Genomic DNA, 18196 nt, shown 5'->3' on the forward strand with positions numbered 1-18196 from the left:
AAATTGTTTACATATCTGTTCCCAAGTCACAGATAACTTGGAAGAAAATTATCTCAAATGCTTATGGATCAATGGCCTAACACAATGTTTCTCAAACTGGGGTCCGCAGACCCCTGGGGGTCCGTAAGGGTATTCTAGGGGGTCCGTGGGCCCTTCTGATCAACTCCTCCTCCTCCTTTTCAGTGCCTCCTGCATGCCATGGAACAGCTGTTCCCCAGTGTGCAGGAGGCACTGGGAGGCAGGGGGAGGAGCAGGGATGGGGCACACTATGGGGAGGGGGCAGAATCATGTCGGGGGCTGCCGGCTCTGCTGATCAACTCCTCCCAACCCCTCCCAGTGCCTCCTGCACGCCAGGGAACAGCTGTTCAGCGGCATATAGGAGGCACTCTGCGGGAGGTGGAGGAGCGGGGACAGGGTGCGCTCAGGGCAGGGGGTGGAAAGAGGTGAGGAAAAGAAGGGGCAGGGGTGGAGTGTGGGTGGGAAGAGGTGGGGCAGGGGTGGGGGCCTTGGAGGAAGGCGTGGAGTGGGGGCGGGGCCTGGGACTGACCAGGGGGCTTGGGAGTTCGCAAAAAAAAAATGGGGGTCCTCAGATTGCTAAAGTTTGAGAACCGCTGGCCTAAGAGATAAAGCACAAGATTGGGTACTAGTTGCTAGAGACCACCAAATCACACTAGGGAACAAGATGACTGTCTTCTTACATACCTATCTATAATGTACAGGGGGGGAAATGTGTGATCATGGGGGACTTCAATTTCAGTGACATGCGGGAGGCCTCATGCTGTCAATACTAAAATATCTTTGGAGTGTCTAACTATAATAGATGACAGTTTGCTAACTCAAAAAGTGTTGCAGCCAACATGGGGGAATTCTACATTAGACCTTGTCCTAACAGATAAAGAGGAACTGATCACAGAACTAAAACTTTATGGTAGCTTAGGGAAAAGTGTTCATGACTCGATTACATTTATAATTTGCAAACAGAATAAAGTAGATCAGTCATATATATAGTTGGTGCTTTACGGGGGCCATTTTTACAAAGATGAGCCAAATCAGAGGGAGGAAGAATTTAATCAGAAATTGTGAATGATAATTGGGAATCATTTAAGAACACCTTACTAGATGCTCCAAAAGCCACAATTCCACAATCAAGGAAATTGGCTATGCTGGTTAATAAAACCACTGCTTTAGAGGAGAAGTGAAGGCAGCTGAAAAAAATAAAAATGAAAATAATATATAACAAATGGAAAAAGGGCAAGTTGATAGTAATGAATATAACTCAGAAATTAGGAATTGTAGAAAATGGATAAGGGAAACCAAGGGACACGAAGGAGAAATCTATGGCCACCAGAATTAAGGACAGTGAGGAGTTTTAAAATATATTAGGAACAAAAAAAATCCTCACAATGGTATTAGTCTATTACTAAATGGAAATAGTAGACTTATAATGCTGAACAGGCACACATTTTCAATTAACATTTTGGTTCTGTATTTGGACAAAAAGCAGATGCTGCAGTCTCATGGTAATAGTGTTACCATTCCACTAGTATCTCTAGAGGATGTTAAATAGCAGCAACTAAAGACAGACATTCTAAAATCAGCAGTTCCAGATAACTTGCATCATACAATTTTAAAAGAGCTGGCTGAGGAGCACTTTGGATCATTAGTTTCAATAAGATTTATTTTCAATAAGTCTTAGAACACTGTGGAAGTTACAGAAGACTGGAAGAAAGCTAATGTTGTGCCAATTTTTAAAAAGGGTAAACAGGGATGACAGAGTTAATTATTGGCCTGTCAGCATGACATCAATCCCAGACAAGGTAATGGAATGTCTGATATGGAACTCGATTAATAAAGAACTAAAGGAGCGTAATGTAGTTAACACAAATCACCGTGGGTTTATGGAAAAAAGATCCTGTCAAACTAACTTGAATTTTTTTTAATGAGATTACAAGTTTGGTTGATAAAAGCAATAGTGTTGACATAATATACTTAGACTTCTATAAGGCATGACATTTTGATTAAAAATGAGATATAAAATTACACATTAAGTGGATTAAAAATTGCCTAATTCATAGGTTTCAAAATATAACTAAAAGGGGAATTGTCATCGAGTGCGTCTATTTCTAATAGGGTTTGGCCTTATGCTATTTAACATCTTTATCAATGACCTTGAAGGAAACACAAAATCATCACTGTAAAGTTTGTGGATGACAAAAAATCTGGGGAGTGGTAAATTATGAAGAGGACAGGTCAGTGATTCAGCGTGATCTACATCTCTTGGTAGTCTGAGCACAATCAAACAATATGCACTTTAATATGGCTAAATGTAAATATATGAAGAACAAAGAATGTAGGCCATGGTTACGGGCTGGGAGACTCTATCCTAGGAAGCAATGACTCTAAAAAAGATTTGGGGGTTGTGGTGGATAATCAGCTGAACATGAGCTCTCAGTGTGACACTGTGGCCAAAAGACCTAATGTGCTCCTGGGATGCACAAACAGGGGAGTCACAAGTAGGAGTAGAAAGATTATTTTACTCCTATATTTGGCACTGGTGTGACCCACTGCTGGAATACCATGTCCAGTGCCCACAATTCAAGGAGTATGTTGATAGATTGGAAAAGGTTCAGAGAAGAGATTAAATGAGAATGATTTAATGGTTAGAAAACATGCCTTACAGTAATTGAGCTCCTTGAGACCATCTATTTAGCTTAACAAAGAGAAGGGTATGTGTGGCTTGATTATAGTCTATACGTACCTACATGGGGTACAAACATTTGGCTCTTCATCTAGCAAAGAAAATTATAACACAATCCAATGACTGGAAGCTGAAGCTAGACAAATTCAGACTGGAAATAAAGTGTACATTTTTAACGGTGAGAGTAATTAACCACTGGAACAATTTACCAAAGGTTATGGTGGAGTCTTCATCACCGAAAACTTTTAAAGCAAGATTGAATATTCTTCTAAAGTTCTGCTCTAGAAATTATTTTTGGCCTGTGCTATCCAGGAGATCAGACTAGATGATGACAATGGTCCCTTCTGACCTTACAATCTATGAATATCTTAACTAGGCAAACAAGGACTGGAAAAAAGGAGATACAACTGAGGAATCGGAACAGAGAAGAAAAATATAATGTAAGGATAGACAACAGGAGAAAACAGAGGAGAAAAGGTGAAAGAAAGAGAAGAACAAGAGAAACAGTATAACTGATGGAGAGGCAAAAAGTTCAAACAGAGGAGAGTCAAGTAAAGATGAAGATGGTCTGCCTATCAGCATCAGCATATACCCGTCACAAACAGGAACCCTCTCTTCCATTTTTATCTGGGTCAGAAAGCTAGTGGTCACTGCTTGAGGCCTTTAGAATGGGTGGATTAAATCAGGTGGTAAAAAGGAGAGGAGCTTATGCCAACTATCCAAGAAGTTTGAGGTGAAGATCAAAACCCAGAGGCTATCCACCCACGCTTTATTTAAGCACGGAACACTTTCAGGTTGCATCTGTTTCACAGGAATCTTCCAAGAGAAGTTCTTTGGACCCCTCACTAGCTTGGAAATTTTAACTCGCAGTAAGGTAGTGCTTCATCTTTCCCATCCCTGGTGTAGAGTCCATATCTACCCATGTCTGGGTTAGACTTGCCTTTCCTAACTGACACCATCTTCTCCAGGTGAAGATCAGAAATCTCCATGTCTATAGGCAAGAAACCATCCATTGGTCCATCCCAGAAGCTTATGTGCCCAGTCAGATTCCAAAACTTCTCTGAAGTTAACTTTCCTCCCCCCTGTCCACCAGAAGACTGTGGAATCAAAAGTGTAGGGAATCACTAAGACCACATCAATCATCACTGAAATGTCCACTTTCCTCCCCATCACTCCCACAAATCCTCATCATTCTCTATCAGCCTCTGATGGAAGAAGCAGAAAGAAAGAAAACTTGAGTATAAGTGACAAAAATCATGAACCTATACCCTGGCTATGAACGAAAGTGAGAAAACTCAATTCTGTTCAACCATAGCAGCCATTAAACCCTACCTTGCCGAATGATTTTTACTCTCTCTAACAAAAAACAACAACAACAACAAGCCTCATTTCTGCAGACTGGAGTGGAAAGAGAAAAAACATATAATTAGCTGTACATTTCCTAATTTTGTAAAATGTTCATATATGACACTGGTGGGTGCTGCATAAGAACTAAAGGTTAGATACCCGGTGTGTGCATTTATATCTGTATATATCTATATACATATAAATATAGATAGATATAGATATATCTATATGTAATTGTGCATGTATAAAACATATTATCTACATATATATTAAGCACAAACAATTACATTAAAAGAACATTATTAAAGTTGCAAGGTCAAGTGCTCAATCATTGGAAATGGCAGAATGTAGCCTGTGCCACCTTAACATGGACACTTTGTGTGCATTATGATACAGTCTTTAACTACACGATCACATAATACTATTTCCATGGGACCCTGCCTCATTCAGTGCACAAAATGCACAGTATTTAGTTAATGAGCATCTTCAACTGCTTTTTCTCCTCATTGTTCAGTGTGTGACTTTTTTTACTGCACACTATTCAAACCCTGCTCTGATGACAGAATTATTTATTTCTTCATGGGGTTTTCTATGGAGCTCATCACTATAGTATCGGTATATAGTAATAGCTTCTGCGTCTATTAATTTACTTCCACAACACCTCTATGAGCTGAGGGCGAGAGATTAGGGTCAAATGTTTCCACTAATCTTGGGTGCCCAATTTCAGACAACTAAGACCTGATTTTCCGGACTACTGAGCATGATAAAGTACTTTATCTGGTCAAAGCCCAGCTCCTAAGACATCGGTGACAGGGGTGAGCGCTCAGCAAAGCCAGTTGGAAATTTTCTGATGAAAAATATTTCCGCCAATTTCTCAAAAGCGAAGTGTTGCACGGGAATGTGTTGATTCTGACATTTCTTTTGCAGGAGCCAGGCAGGTTTCCTGCCGGCTCATCTGCTTACCTCCACAGCTCCTCAGGGGCCTGCTTAGCAGGTGCCCATGATTTCTGGGGCTCCCGGATGCTAGGCATCTTGGCAGTTCACCTAGAGGCTCCTGTGGAGCTGAGGAGCTCAGGGCCTCCAGATTCCTGGCAGGCTGCTAAGCAGTCAGAAAACCCTGGGAACCCCAGCTCCACAGCAGGTCAGTTGCCAATCTACCAGGGCTTCCTGGAATTCCAGGCTCATGGCTCCTCAGCAGCTTGCTGCTAAGAAACCACGAACCTGGAAGCCCTGACTGAGCCTTGCTTCTCAAGTGCCCCAGCTCCTTGGTGAGCCAGGGCTCCCAGCTCTGGGGGGCGTGGAACATGGGGACCTTGTTTCATTTTGGAAATACTAAATTGTTCTTACTACAGGTGTTTCCATAACAAAATATTGCAGACTTCCAGCTCCATGAGCAATTCTGAGGTTTTTGATTTTTGTCTCCCTTCTATGTATAAGTTTTAATTTATTTACAGCTATGGAAATGTCACAATATTCTTGATGTCTTTAGTTAGCCTTAGTTTGTGGAGTCTTCATTTACTACGATGTTTATCTTATTGGAGTGTTTCCCTATATATATAAGTTTAAAGCTACAATATACATTGCCATGGTAGAACTTATATAGACGACCTGAGATCTTGATTTTATAGAACTGCCAGATTTACAAAATCCAGTCATTCCAATTCTTTCTGACTTTTTTGGGGGCCTGATCCTGCAGACTTAACCATGTGCTTAAAGCAACTACTTACATGCATAAATTATACATGTGCTTAAGTTTCTGCAAGACTTGCATTGATTTCTCTATTAGTTGATACTGGTGGATTATGCAGTATTATTCTATGTATTTTTCCTATTTTGGAGATAAATATCTCTATTTTGATCTTTTAGACAAGGTTACTGTAATAAATATCAATATTTATTAAAAACTATAGACATTCGTTTTGTAGTTCCTCACCAGCCATAAGAACGGCCCTACTGAGTCAAACCAAGGTCCATCTAGCCCAGTATCTTCTCTTCTGACAGTGGCCAATGCCTGGTGCCCCAGAGGGAATGAACAGAACAGGTAATCATCAAGTGATCCATCCCCTGTCGCTCATTCCCAGCTTCTGGCAAACAGAGGCTAGGGACACCATTCCTGCCCATCCTGGTTAATACCACTGATGGACCTATCCTCCATGAATTTATCTAGTTGTTTTTGAACCCTGTTATGGTCTTAGCCTTCACAACATCCTCTGGCAAGGAGTTCCACAGGTTGACTGTGTGTTGTCTGAATAAATACTTCCTTTTATTTGTTTTAAATCTGCTGCCTATTAATTTCATTTAGTGACCCCCAGTTCTTGTGTTATGAGAAGTAGTAAACAACACTTCCTTATCTACTTTCTCTACACCACTCATGATTTTATAGACCTCAATCATATCATATGAAGTATTGTGCTTCAGTCCTTGGTTTTACCTCACAGCAGCAGTTAAATAACACAAATATGGTAATTCTAATGCACAGAGATGGATATAGCGAAGAGTTCTGTATGGTTGCAGGGATCTGTCTTTGTGGAGCTCATTCCTGGAGCTGGGACATGGTTTGAGATTACAAAGCACTATACAATATATGGTACTTATTTTAGGGGTAATAAACACTATATTAATAAACACTAGGTTCCTGGTCTGAGCTCCACAATGGAGGAAGGGAAAAGTCAAGGGTTTTCAACTATTCAAACATTCCCTGTTTGAGCCCTTTCAATTATTTAGCTTTGGTATGCAAAAGTAATCCCCTTTGGTGAATCGCAGTTGTTCTTCTCTCGTGAGGCTTTCCTTCTGGGGTTTAAACATCAATGTTGTCTAATTCAGTAATTGGAAGCTTTTGTAAACATTCTGTCATGAATCTCTTCAAACTCATAATCGTGTTGTCATCGAGTTTCCATATCCTCAGGGCAGCCCTTCACCTCAGTTTCCCCAAATAAACTTCACACCGGCTTTCTGTGGACAAAAATGCGCCCTCTTTGGGGCCTGTGTTTATTCATATAAAAATAAACTCCAAATAAAATGCCAAGTCCCAAATTAAAGTCCAGCTAAAGACTACAAAAAGCAAAAGTTTCTCTTCCTACTCCAGGGCCTTTCTGCCTGGGCCTTTTCCTGCTTTGACAGGCCACTCCTAGGCTCTACCTGCCTGGAGTCTCAGCCTCAACACCCAGGACTCTCTGCTGGAGTCTGAGTACTCACACTTCATTGCAGCCTCCTGCTGCTCTTTATAGGGGGATCGCCTGATCCATACTCAGTGATCAGGGTTGGCTGGCCCCTAGGCCGCCAGCCCTTGTGGGACAAGCCACCCTGCTACACACGTCAACTCATTTTTATCATTTTCAGCTTGTCTTTCTCCAGAGGTAGATGCATTAACTTCCATGCAGTGTATTACACATGGTTCTTTCAGATTAAACCTAAGAATAGAGATCCTGGCTGCTTTGGGTAAACACTGAAAATTCCACAGAACTTTTTTGTACATCCAAGAGTATGCTTCTGAATTTCAATGCTGAAATAATTACTATATGTAAATAGCTTCTAAAAAGCTTTGAGATTCCTCAGCGTGTGAGATATCTTTATAGCATTACCCTGTTTACGTCAGTTGGGTATTAAATAGGCAATGTTTCTTGTCCTGGGATCATCTTAGCAATCTATAACCCCTAATCATATTGCCCATAGAAACAGCTTTGTGTTTGGGCAACATCACCAGCCTCTCTCTCTCTAGGATGTTATCTATTCTTGGGATGGGCTTTAGCAGGAAGAAGCTATATATCCACCTTCATGTCTCCTTCCTGGTCTGGTTTTCTCTTGCATGAAGGGCAAGGTGAGTTTCATCATCTTCTCCTTTCTGTGTCAGGTAGACCATAGTCTTGGGAACAGTTAAACATGCACTAGCGTCAAAATCAATAATTACTTTATATATCTTTTAACACATCTTTTATTAGCACATTGTTATTGCTGGCATTTGCTAGGCCCACCACTGTGAGAAAACATACCTTGAGAACTTACGCAAAGATGAATGTTGGTCATTTCAAAGGACTGTCCATTAGGAAGAATCAGCTATCATCAGAGGAGATCTCTTTGTAAGTAACTGCATAATGCTAAATAGCAGAATGCTCGCTGCTTTATCCTTTACAACCAATAGAGCGGATTCTGTCCTCCAACCCAACCCCTATATGCTACCTTAGTGGCATACAGGGGCAGTAAGGCACTACATTGTCATGAGGGCTGAATATGTAGCTCTATGCTGTCTCAGTGGGAGAGGGGAGGCGGTGCAGGCTGGATGTGTGCAGGAGGACCAGAAGGGAGAGTGTCTGTGGTGTTGTAATTCAGCACTGCTCTAGTTGAAACCACAGGCTGTGGCACCCCAGAGTCATAATTCAGGTGGTACAAAGATGGCTTAGTTACCTTTGGCCTCAACTCCTCCCATGCTGCAGCTTCTGTGCTTGGCCTCCTGTTGGACACAGCATCATATCGGTTCCAATGTTTTCAGCAGTGGACTGCTGCCCAACGCCACTGATGAACACTCACCTCTCACTCAAAAACCTCAATTTACACATTATAACAGAGACGATCTTTGGGTTTTGACTTGGAATGTTATTTTTTAAAACTTGGAAAAGGAGAAGTGAGAATGCTTAAGAAAGACTGCCACACACCGGAAGGGGCTCAGAAATATATTAGGCAGAGAGTTGAGGTGGTGGAAGGTGCTAGGAACTATCTAACTTGCCTAGACCATTATAAAACAATGATCTTCACAAATCAAACTTTTCAACTAAATGAAAAATACTCTGGACCATATGCTGATCTCAGTTTCACCAGTGCATTCAAGAGTGAGTCAGCTGAAATAAGAAGAGCTGCTCCTGATTTACACTGGTGAAAAATGAAAACAAAGCTTGGCCTTTCAATCCTCTCAATCTCAATTCCTTACAGCTCTCAAAAAAGTAGATTTCCTCTGGCATCTCTTACAAGGAACACAAATGAACACTAAATACATGTCTGGAAAAATGTCCTCTGCTGAAGAAAAAACAGTTTTCTTAACATTTCCCTGCTTTGGTTTTCATTAAAATAATTACTTATATTTTATTTCTACTGGGGTCTGTGACACCCTTATTCAAAATAAATGAAGTTGCAAGTCATTAAAATAAAAGTAGAAGCATTTCGCAAATTTCCATTGAAAATTTTATGTAGGCGTTTGGGCTATTTGATTTGAAAGCTAGAATTCCCAAGTGACACGTGTGTACAGTATCATCGCGAAAAGAGATTTAATTAACATACTGAATATCGCTTCAGATTGTTACATGTATCGTTTGTGACCTGTTATCCATCTTTAGAACTGTAATGGATATTGTGCTGGAAAAATAAAATTATTACAAGAGGGGATCTATATGAATAAAAAGCATATGAGAAAGCTCCAGTTTTCACTCTTTTCACTTGTGAAGGTCTCTCTGCTTTTTTGTGATTGAGGCTGAAGACTATGGGAAGGATTCTGATCCCACACTGGTGATGATTTGGAGTCATTCCACTGAAGTCCGTGGAGTTTTACTTGAGAAAAACTAGTATGAGATCCAGACTAGCCTATTCAATGACCACAACACATTCTAGGGAAAGCCTAAGAATTTAACCCAAATGTGACACAAAACTACACCCAAACATCAGAGCTGAGATATTCAAAGCTGCCTACAGGATTTGGATGCCCATCTCTTAGGGCTTGATCCTGTGAGCGGCTGAGAGCAACTAAGCACATGCTTTGCTTTAAACATGTGTGTAAACCCAGTGAAATCAATGGGGCTATTCATGTGCTTACAGTTAAGCATGTGCTTAAGCACGTTGCGGGATTGAGACCAAAGTGCTCAGCACCTTGCGGGATCAAGCCCTGAGGCGGCTTTGAAAATCTCAGCCCACAGAAATGACTTTTTATAAAAATATTCTTTTAAAAGATTTGCAGTTCATTGAGACTGAGTAAATGTCAGGCATGTCTCTGCTATTGCCTCCTTCAGAAGGCACAGAGACAGTTAACTTGTATGACTGATGGATTTACAAGCCTAGAAAAAAAGCTGAACAATGAAAAAAACAGTACATTATTTTAAACCCTCTGTATTCCTTCTGTGTTTTACTACTAGGCATTGCTGTAACACATGTAGCTTAAAAACTGCAGGTTCTTAAAACCTGCGAAATTTCTTTTTAAAATCTGGAGGGATTAAAACTATCTACTGCACAGAAAAGACTATTTGCCTCTGGAAGTAGGGGACAAAGGGGGAATAAGAGGGGGAACACTTTAAGAAGGCCACTTTCTCCATTCCAATATGAGTCTATAGCATTCAAGGTGTTCGCGAAGCCCTGCACACTGAAATCATCACTTTGCAAAGCTCTATCCCTAACATTTTTGAGTGATCCCATGCAGTAGAAACTCAAACGGGTCTGACAGGAGTTGGATGGAAGAGCGTCTAGCCTAGCTTGTCCTGAATGGAGGTTTGGCTTCTTACCAGGGCACTGAGTGAAGAAAATGGGGTATGGTCTTTTTGCGCAATGTGCAATGACCTGAAAACATATTGGAAGAGCCATTAAACTCCCTGGGAATTGCTTTCTTCCTCTGGATTGATTTAAAGTAGCAATTCTGGGCTCTAGGAATTGATAAAGACGTATCTAAAGTAATTTCAAAAGTTCTGTGAATCATTTGCTCTGTACATTGACTATTCTCAAAAATTAGAGAGAGAATCCTGCTGACCTTACTTTTATGAACAGCCCCATTTAATTCACTTACATTATTTGCAGGAGTAAAATGAATGATTAGAAACAAAAACCAAAAAACGGGTGTTAGACAACCAAGTTGCGGTCTACAAAAAAGATACTTTAAGATCATCTGTGACTTCAGGATCATTCTCCCTTAATTGTGCTTTGAAATAATTGAATTTAACTACTGCACCTGGCAGGGGGTAAGAAGTCATCCATTGTTTTTGCAAGGCATTGTTTCAACAGGATGAAGACACCGGAGTTACAGGAGGATTATTATTTCAGAGTTGGAGCGGCTCATTACTTTGCTCTTTGAAAATGTGTCATTTTAAGTCCCCATAAATTTTTCAGGCACGGCCCTGGTATAAATTATTGATTAGGTATAGCAATGTATACACACAGTGGGTGCAATTAATAATGCATAACAAACTGTGAGATAATAAGCTTGTGTTTTTAAATTATTTAGCAAACATCAGATTATTAACTAGCCTCTATTTATACACCATTTTAAATTAAAAGTACATTTGCTTTTATGATGTTTTTTGAGGAAAAAATTATAAATGTCAGAGGTGAAAGCCACGCAAAGCAATTTAGCAAGACATACTCGATCATCTCTCTCTCCTCTGATTCGTGCAAACTGAGCATAAGCTGTGGGACCATGAACACAGATGATTATATCTTCCATGCTGTGCTGAGTCTTCCTTCCTCCAGGCACTGAAGTTACCACTGAAGTCAATGGAAAGATTCCAGTCAGCTTCAGCAGGGGCTGGATCAGGCTTTAACAGCACAGGAGCTTCTCCTGTTCCTCTGGCACGGCAGCATGGCATATGTGACTCCTACAATGGTGGTGAGAGTGGCAGCTGGCCATGCAGCTTATCGGTCATCTTAAAAGTGCTTTGGGGCAGCTTTATCTTGCATAGAAAATGTCCGGCTCTTACAGAGGGAATCATGCCATGCAGAGTGGCTGCTCTCAGACTCCACCCCTGCATTCATGTATGAACTAAGGCATGTCATGAGAAGATACTGCTTAGCTGCATTTCTCTGCTCTATGGCTTCCCCCAGGCCTTTTCTGAATAATCTATGGCTATCCACATAGCTCCTAATTAAAAGGATCTAGAACCCACTGTTTGCATTGTTCAATTAGCTTTTCAGGTAAGTGATATGAATTAAAAAGAAAAAACAATAGGCAGAAAGGATGCTCCAGTCTGAGACTGGGAGTCTGGAGACTGGGGTTCTATCTACAGTAAGTGACTTGGTCAAGGTCATACAGAAGGTCTGTGGCAAGGCCTTGCCTTCCGTAGGACCTTGGGCAAGTCACTTACTGACACTGTGCTTCAGGTTTTTCCATTTGTAAATAACAACAACACTTACCTATGTACATGGGGCTGAATGAGTTAATGTTTGTCAAGTGCTTTGAGGTCTTTGAATGGAAGGCACTATAGAAGTGTAAAATATTAATAATAATGTGCTCTAATGGATTGAGCTAAAAGTTGCAAACTGTAATGGGCCTGATTCTGACCCTTTCAACATACATGACAAACCCTCATTTCTCCAGTGACAGGAAGTGCAGGGTCCATTTACTGTGACAATCAATTTTCATGCAAAAGAATGAATTCCTTGCCATATCTCATGCGGATGGAGTTCTGTCATTACAATGCAATGAGGGAGGAGGGAATGGAAATGCACTTAATTTAGATTTAAATGAATGAACAGATTATTCAAAGCAAAGACACTGAGATAAAATGACCACGCCATCCTCAAGTCCCTCAGTTGTACTTCGATATCACAGCGCCACACATGCACGGCAGTAAGTATCCCAGATCACTCTTTGCCCTAAATGTACTGAATTCCATACTGAGGTGTAATGAACTGTGTTCCTACAGTAGCCCTCAAGAATTTACAAGAGAGGCAGCTGAAGGGGAAGAAAAGAGGGGCAGATGAAGGCTGAATGTAAATGAATGAAATAAGGAGAGAAGACAAGGAATGGGAACGGGGAAAAAGAAGAGGGGTTGATGAATAGGAAGTGAACAATAGAAAGCAAAAAGGAGAGTAGGTGGAGGAGAAAAGGAAAAAAAGGAGCGCAAAGAAATAATTGGACTGATGGGAAATGGTGCTGTCAGGGAGAAGACAGTGGAGGCAACTATCACACAGGACAAAGGTGAACCACCCTGAATCGTTATAACTAATCTACCTGGTTAACAGGTTTCAGAGTAGCAGCCGTGTTAGTCTGTATTCGCAAAAAGAAAAGGAGTACTTGTGGCACCTTAGAGACTAACAAATTTATTAGAGCATAAGCTTTCGTGAGCTACAGCTCACTTCATCGGATGCATATCTACCTGCTTTCAGTGGTCAATATCTGATGCTCAAGAGGAAGGCATCAATTAGAAATCCTAATGGATTCCAATTGCTACCTGGCTTTCAATGTATGCATTTGTAGGAGTAACTTTCGAACAAGCTCTCTCTGATGTGCATTCTGTAACATAACACTCCAGGTAGAGGACAATCAAGGAAGGATAAGGCCTGGGTATTTACTGTTCCACACATGAGCACATAGTCATTGAATTAACAAGGCAACATTTTCCTTTGCCTGGAAGCTCTCCCACATTAGTTTGTTGGAAGTGTTTGGTATGTCCTCACACACACATATATTAGAAAAACATCCATGAGATTATTAAATTTCTAGTCTCTGCAAGACCAAAGATGAATTTGTGATCAGAGGGAGTAACGTATTATACAGATACAATGTGAAATTCTGGTTCCATTGAAGCAGAACTCCCACTGACTTCACGGGGAATATAGTATTCAGAGTGGCGGCTCCCATCCCTTTCTGCGGAGCACATCAGTTCAGGAATCAAACAAGAGTAGATGGGAAGTTCAAGTTATTTTCAACTATAAGCCAAGCAGTTGAAAAAGTACAAAGTAGCCCTGTGTCTAGGACTTGTTTAGAGGAAAAAAATCTGTACTGATTTATTATTCTACTGACTTCAGTGGGGTATTTAAAGGTGTAAATCAGTGGTGAATGTGGTTCCTTAGTCTAGAAAAATTATTTTTTAAAACCCAAAGGCCTTTATCTGTGGTCTACCTTTCTACAGGATTTCTGCATTTTTAAAAAAGATTTAAAACCTCAGCTATTTAGGGCAAAGTTCTCTCTAGTTTCCTAGAGAATTTACAATACAGGAAATTACAAACTTACACTTATCAAACTACCAAGCCCTGCTGCAAACATAATGGCTAAGACTGCAATAATCTTTTTGTCTATGACTGGGCTCTGCATGTAAAGTCATAATACAAGAAGTTTTGTGAGTCGCTGCTAAGTAACAAAGTAAAATGATGAATGGATGGAAGGGTGTCCCCAGTGACATTATTGGCAGGAGCACACAAAGCTAATGCTATCCCTAAACATATTAGACTGTTTGTTTAGGGACTGATCCTGCATTGCTTATGTATCCATAAACTCCCATTGACTTACATTAGCATTAATTTTGATGGGAGCTTTGGATACACAAATAATGCATGTCTGGGTACTTAGAGAAATACCTCTGGAAAAGTTACAGAGTACGTATTTGTGTCTGCACCTTTCAAACATCTACAACTGGGGAAACTTTTGATCTACAGCATATTAATACCCTGCTAATAAGGGAGCTTGGCTTTGAATACGAAGCAAAAAATAAACTGTTTATAAAATGAATTGTTGTTTTGCACTAAATCTTTTGGCCCAAGTAAAAGCTATGCACAGTCCTGAAATCATTTCCATTATGCGGTAAGGGGTAGATGCAGATCCCGTGGTGCACTACAGAGCACAACACTATGCAGGCTCTCAAGGCAGGAACTTGAAAGTGGAAGTTAAATGCATTGTCAATGGGTCACTGACTACAGAGAGGATCTAGCCAAAGCCCATATAAAGGCAGAGTTGTCTCATGCCCTGTCCTGAGGTTGTGGATGTGAATGTGTGTGGGAGGATTCTAATCCTGCCAAGCCTGCACATGATCCTTCTCTCTGCATGCAAGTCATACACTTGTGGTAGGGAGTGTGTCCAGAGTTCAGATCTGCTACTATTTTACTAAAAAATACAGTAGCAGCCTTGAGATTAAAAAAAGAAGGAAAGATGTTAATTAAGAGTTTGTATAAACAAGCTTATCAAACCATCTCCTTAGAATGACTGACAATGAGTTATTTTTGCATTATATTTGTGCACTTAAATTCTATTAATGTAAAAACAATAAGTTAGCGCTATTCCTAAAGAGAAGCTGATGATCAAACACAAAAAGGAAGCATTTTAAAAGTTTAAGGAAGATATATATTCTGATCCCAGATACCACGGCATTTACACTAACTGTTATTAATTATTATTGTTGTTTTTATAAAGTTTATTTTTAAAATCAAAGTAGAAAATTACATGAACAAAATATGTAATTTTTAGAAATGTACTAAGTTTAGCATTTATCACCGATTAGCTGTTAAAATAGTTACTTGATTCATTCTTTTGGATATTTCACACAAATGGGAGGCCAACACTGATTACCTACCGTCAAAATTAAAATTCCTTATTACTGCCAATTTAACTGTAATACAAGCATTGGAACATTAGTCTGTAGACAGACAAGAAATTAAAATTGAAGTCTGTAATATACTGGCACTAATATAGGAAACATGAAAGCAGAGATGACCAAAATGGTCCATGAAGAATTAAACCAGGAGGAGCACTCTGTTGAATGACACCATATTAATGTACAATAGCCTGTTGATATAATTATGACTTCCTGAAACAAATTTTACAACATTTTGGGTGCCTGAATATGCTCCACTGGAGTCAATGGATTCCCATTGGCTTCAGCAGGAACAGGATCCAGCCCACAATCTCTAAAATAAAGTGAGAGAGAGACAGAGACAGAGAGAGATTTCAGAATACTACATGATCTTAGCTGACACGAAGGAGAATACAAAAAATTCAATGCACAAAATCCAGTGTAGAAAATTCAGCAAATATGCCATGTTCAACAACAGCATTTTGACATCTCATTGTTTTTCCACAAATGGAAAAACATTTATTATCATCATCTATTTTTACCGGCTGTCATTACTATCAAGAACACTTTGAGCTAAGCATGCTAAAAAGATATCTCCTTTTTTTATGCAAACTGTGTTTTGTTTTTGTACTGCTAAAGAACATTACAGCAAAGGGCACACTCTGCTGGTCAGAAGCACTCTTTACACCAGGTGCTTTTCAGAGATACTCTACAATGACTAAAAGAAGGATTTAATTATAGGGGGTCAGGGTCTGAAGTGGTTACTCACTAGCAGGTTGGTATCTGACTTTTTTCCATAATCTCAAATATTGGGGAACTTGTCTATGACACTCTCACTATGCACGGACTCTATCACACTTCTCGAGTATCAAATTAATCGATGCATACAGTAGGTGCATTTTCTGAAAAAAAGTTTTTAAAAGCACTATGTCACTGTACAAAACTCTTTACCTTGGGCTTTTCATCCAGTATTTGCTGACGAATCTCCTTGTGTTTTTCTACGAGTTTCTCCTGTCTTTTACTCTGAGCATCTTCTAGCTATAAGAAAACAGCAAAAAGTTCTGTTTCACCCAATACACAAACCTGCTTTTTTCCAATTACAAATATTACAGTTCTCTAATGACAACTGTAAACCTTTTTAATACAGCTGTGTAATCCCCTTTTTGACATGCACCAATGATTTATGTTGTTGGCAATAGTTCTTCTATGGGTGCATATACCACACATGCAGACTTCACAGGAGAGACAAGATGGGTGAGATAATTGGACCAGCTTCTGTTGGTGAGAAAGACAAGCTTGTCTCTCTAATATCCTGGGCCCGACACAGCTACAACAACACTGCATATAAGCTTCACAGGAAGCAATGCTCCTAAAAATAATATTTGGTCCCCATCCTGCAAGGAGCCTTGTATGGCTAATTCCTGCACCCAGAAAGAACTCTTTGCAGGACTTGAAGAAGGAAACATCTACATATTTTTGTCTATAGTACAGAACTTGGGCTCTGATTCAGCAAAGCACTTAAACATGCACTTGACTTCCATGGAAATGGAACACATGCTTAAAGTTAAGCATATTCTTAAGTGGTTTCCTGTGTTGGGGCCTTTGTGAGCAAAAATGACCCAGCTGTTGAATTAAAATAGTTCTGCACTGAAGACCTAAAGAAATTCCTGGGAGTTTATTTTGCATATTTTTGATCTGAAAACATTTTGATCCATATTTCACAAAGCAAAATTTGGGGCTCAGTACAACATTAAGACAGTTAAAACCATAAAATAGCTAACATTTTCTCATGAATTTCCATGAAAAAAATTTTTATTTTGCAGAGCTCTGCTTAGAATGCTTATGCATTTCAGCAGTTCTACAAACCTAATAAAGAATAAAGCATATGCCGTAATTAAATGTTCTTTGGTTTTCAGAGTTCTTTAAGCCATCATTGCATTCTTGAGACAGCAAATCAATTTACATAAATGTTTCTCCAATACCTGAAGGCAAGAGGCCATACACGGTTTCCATGAATAAAAACTGCACAAAGATCAGAATAAATCTAGATTCAGATAAGAAAAATAATTTAATTCCCCCAGTCACGGATTGTTCAAAAAAGACATAAAATTCTAATTTCATATACAGTAATATACAAAAAGAAAAGGAGTACTTGTGGCACCTTAGAGACTAACAAATTTATTAGAGCATAAGCTTTCGTGAGCTACAGCTCACTTCATTGGATGCATCCGATGAAGTGAGCTGTAGCTCACGAAAGCTTATGCTCTAATAAATTTGTTAGTCTCTAAGGTGCCACAAGTACTCCTTTTCTTTTTGCGAATACAGACTAACACGGCTGCTACTCTGAAACCAGTAATATACAAATAATCCATATGGCAGTTGCACAAAAAGTTGAAATTTTAGAAGCTTCATTTAAAACTTCAGAAAAAATGGTTACTCACCTGTACAATAACAATTGTTCTTCAGGATGTTTTATGTACTTATGCATTTCATTGTAGAGTATCTACAACCAATGCACTCAAGTCAGAGGCTTTTGCCAGCAGTACCACTAGGCAGTACATGCCTACTAGTATCTTTATTGGAATCAGGATATAGTGGGAATAAAAGCCTTTCCTACTGTGCTGATAAAGAGCTTCCTCTATTGAGCCCAGATCCAAGAGACTGTACATCTTGAATAGATACAGCCTCATGATATGGGTCCCTGAAAAGGGATGGGGAAGGTAGGGTGGGGAAGGAAGTGACTTGGCCAAGAAGAAATTTCTATCCATTCACTGTAAAAGAAAGGTAGGCAATTTCCTAATGGGCAGCCAGAACTTTGGAGATGATTTACAGTCAGTATGCTGTCTTCGACTCTGATGCCAAAATGACTGTTTAGAAGCAGAGGTCTGGTGAGAAAGGTCTG

At 39.8% G+C, this 18196-nt stretch overlaps 1 protein-coding gene across 4 annotated transcripts in view; it reads right to left on the bottom strand.

Annotated features, from left to right (window-relative positions):
• The window catches only part of PLCB1 (phospholipase C beta 1), a 657432-nt gene that overhangs the window by 72102 nt on the left and 567134 nt on the right, over nucleotides 1-18196 (bottom strand). For all 4 annotated transcript variants that reach the window (XM_038396759.2, XM_038396758.2, XM_043512118.1 and 1 more), the window contains one exon: nucleotides 16246-16332. In XM_038396759.2, coding sequence (XP_038252687.1) covers nucleotides 16246-16332 — 87 coding nt within the window. The remainder of the gene's footprint in view (nucleotides 1-16245; nucleotides 16333-18196) is intronic.

Source organism: Dermochelys coriacea, chromosome 3 (genome assembly GCF_009764565.3).
Source record: "Dermochelys coriacea isolate rDerCor1 chromosome 3, rDerCor1.pri.v4, whole genome shotgun sequence".
Lineage (NCBI taxonomy): Eukaryota > Metazoa > Chordata > Testudines > Dermochelyidae > Dermochelys > Dermochelys coriacea.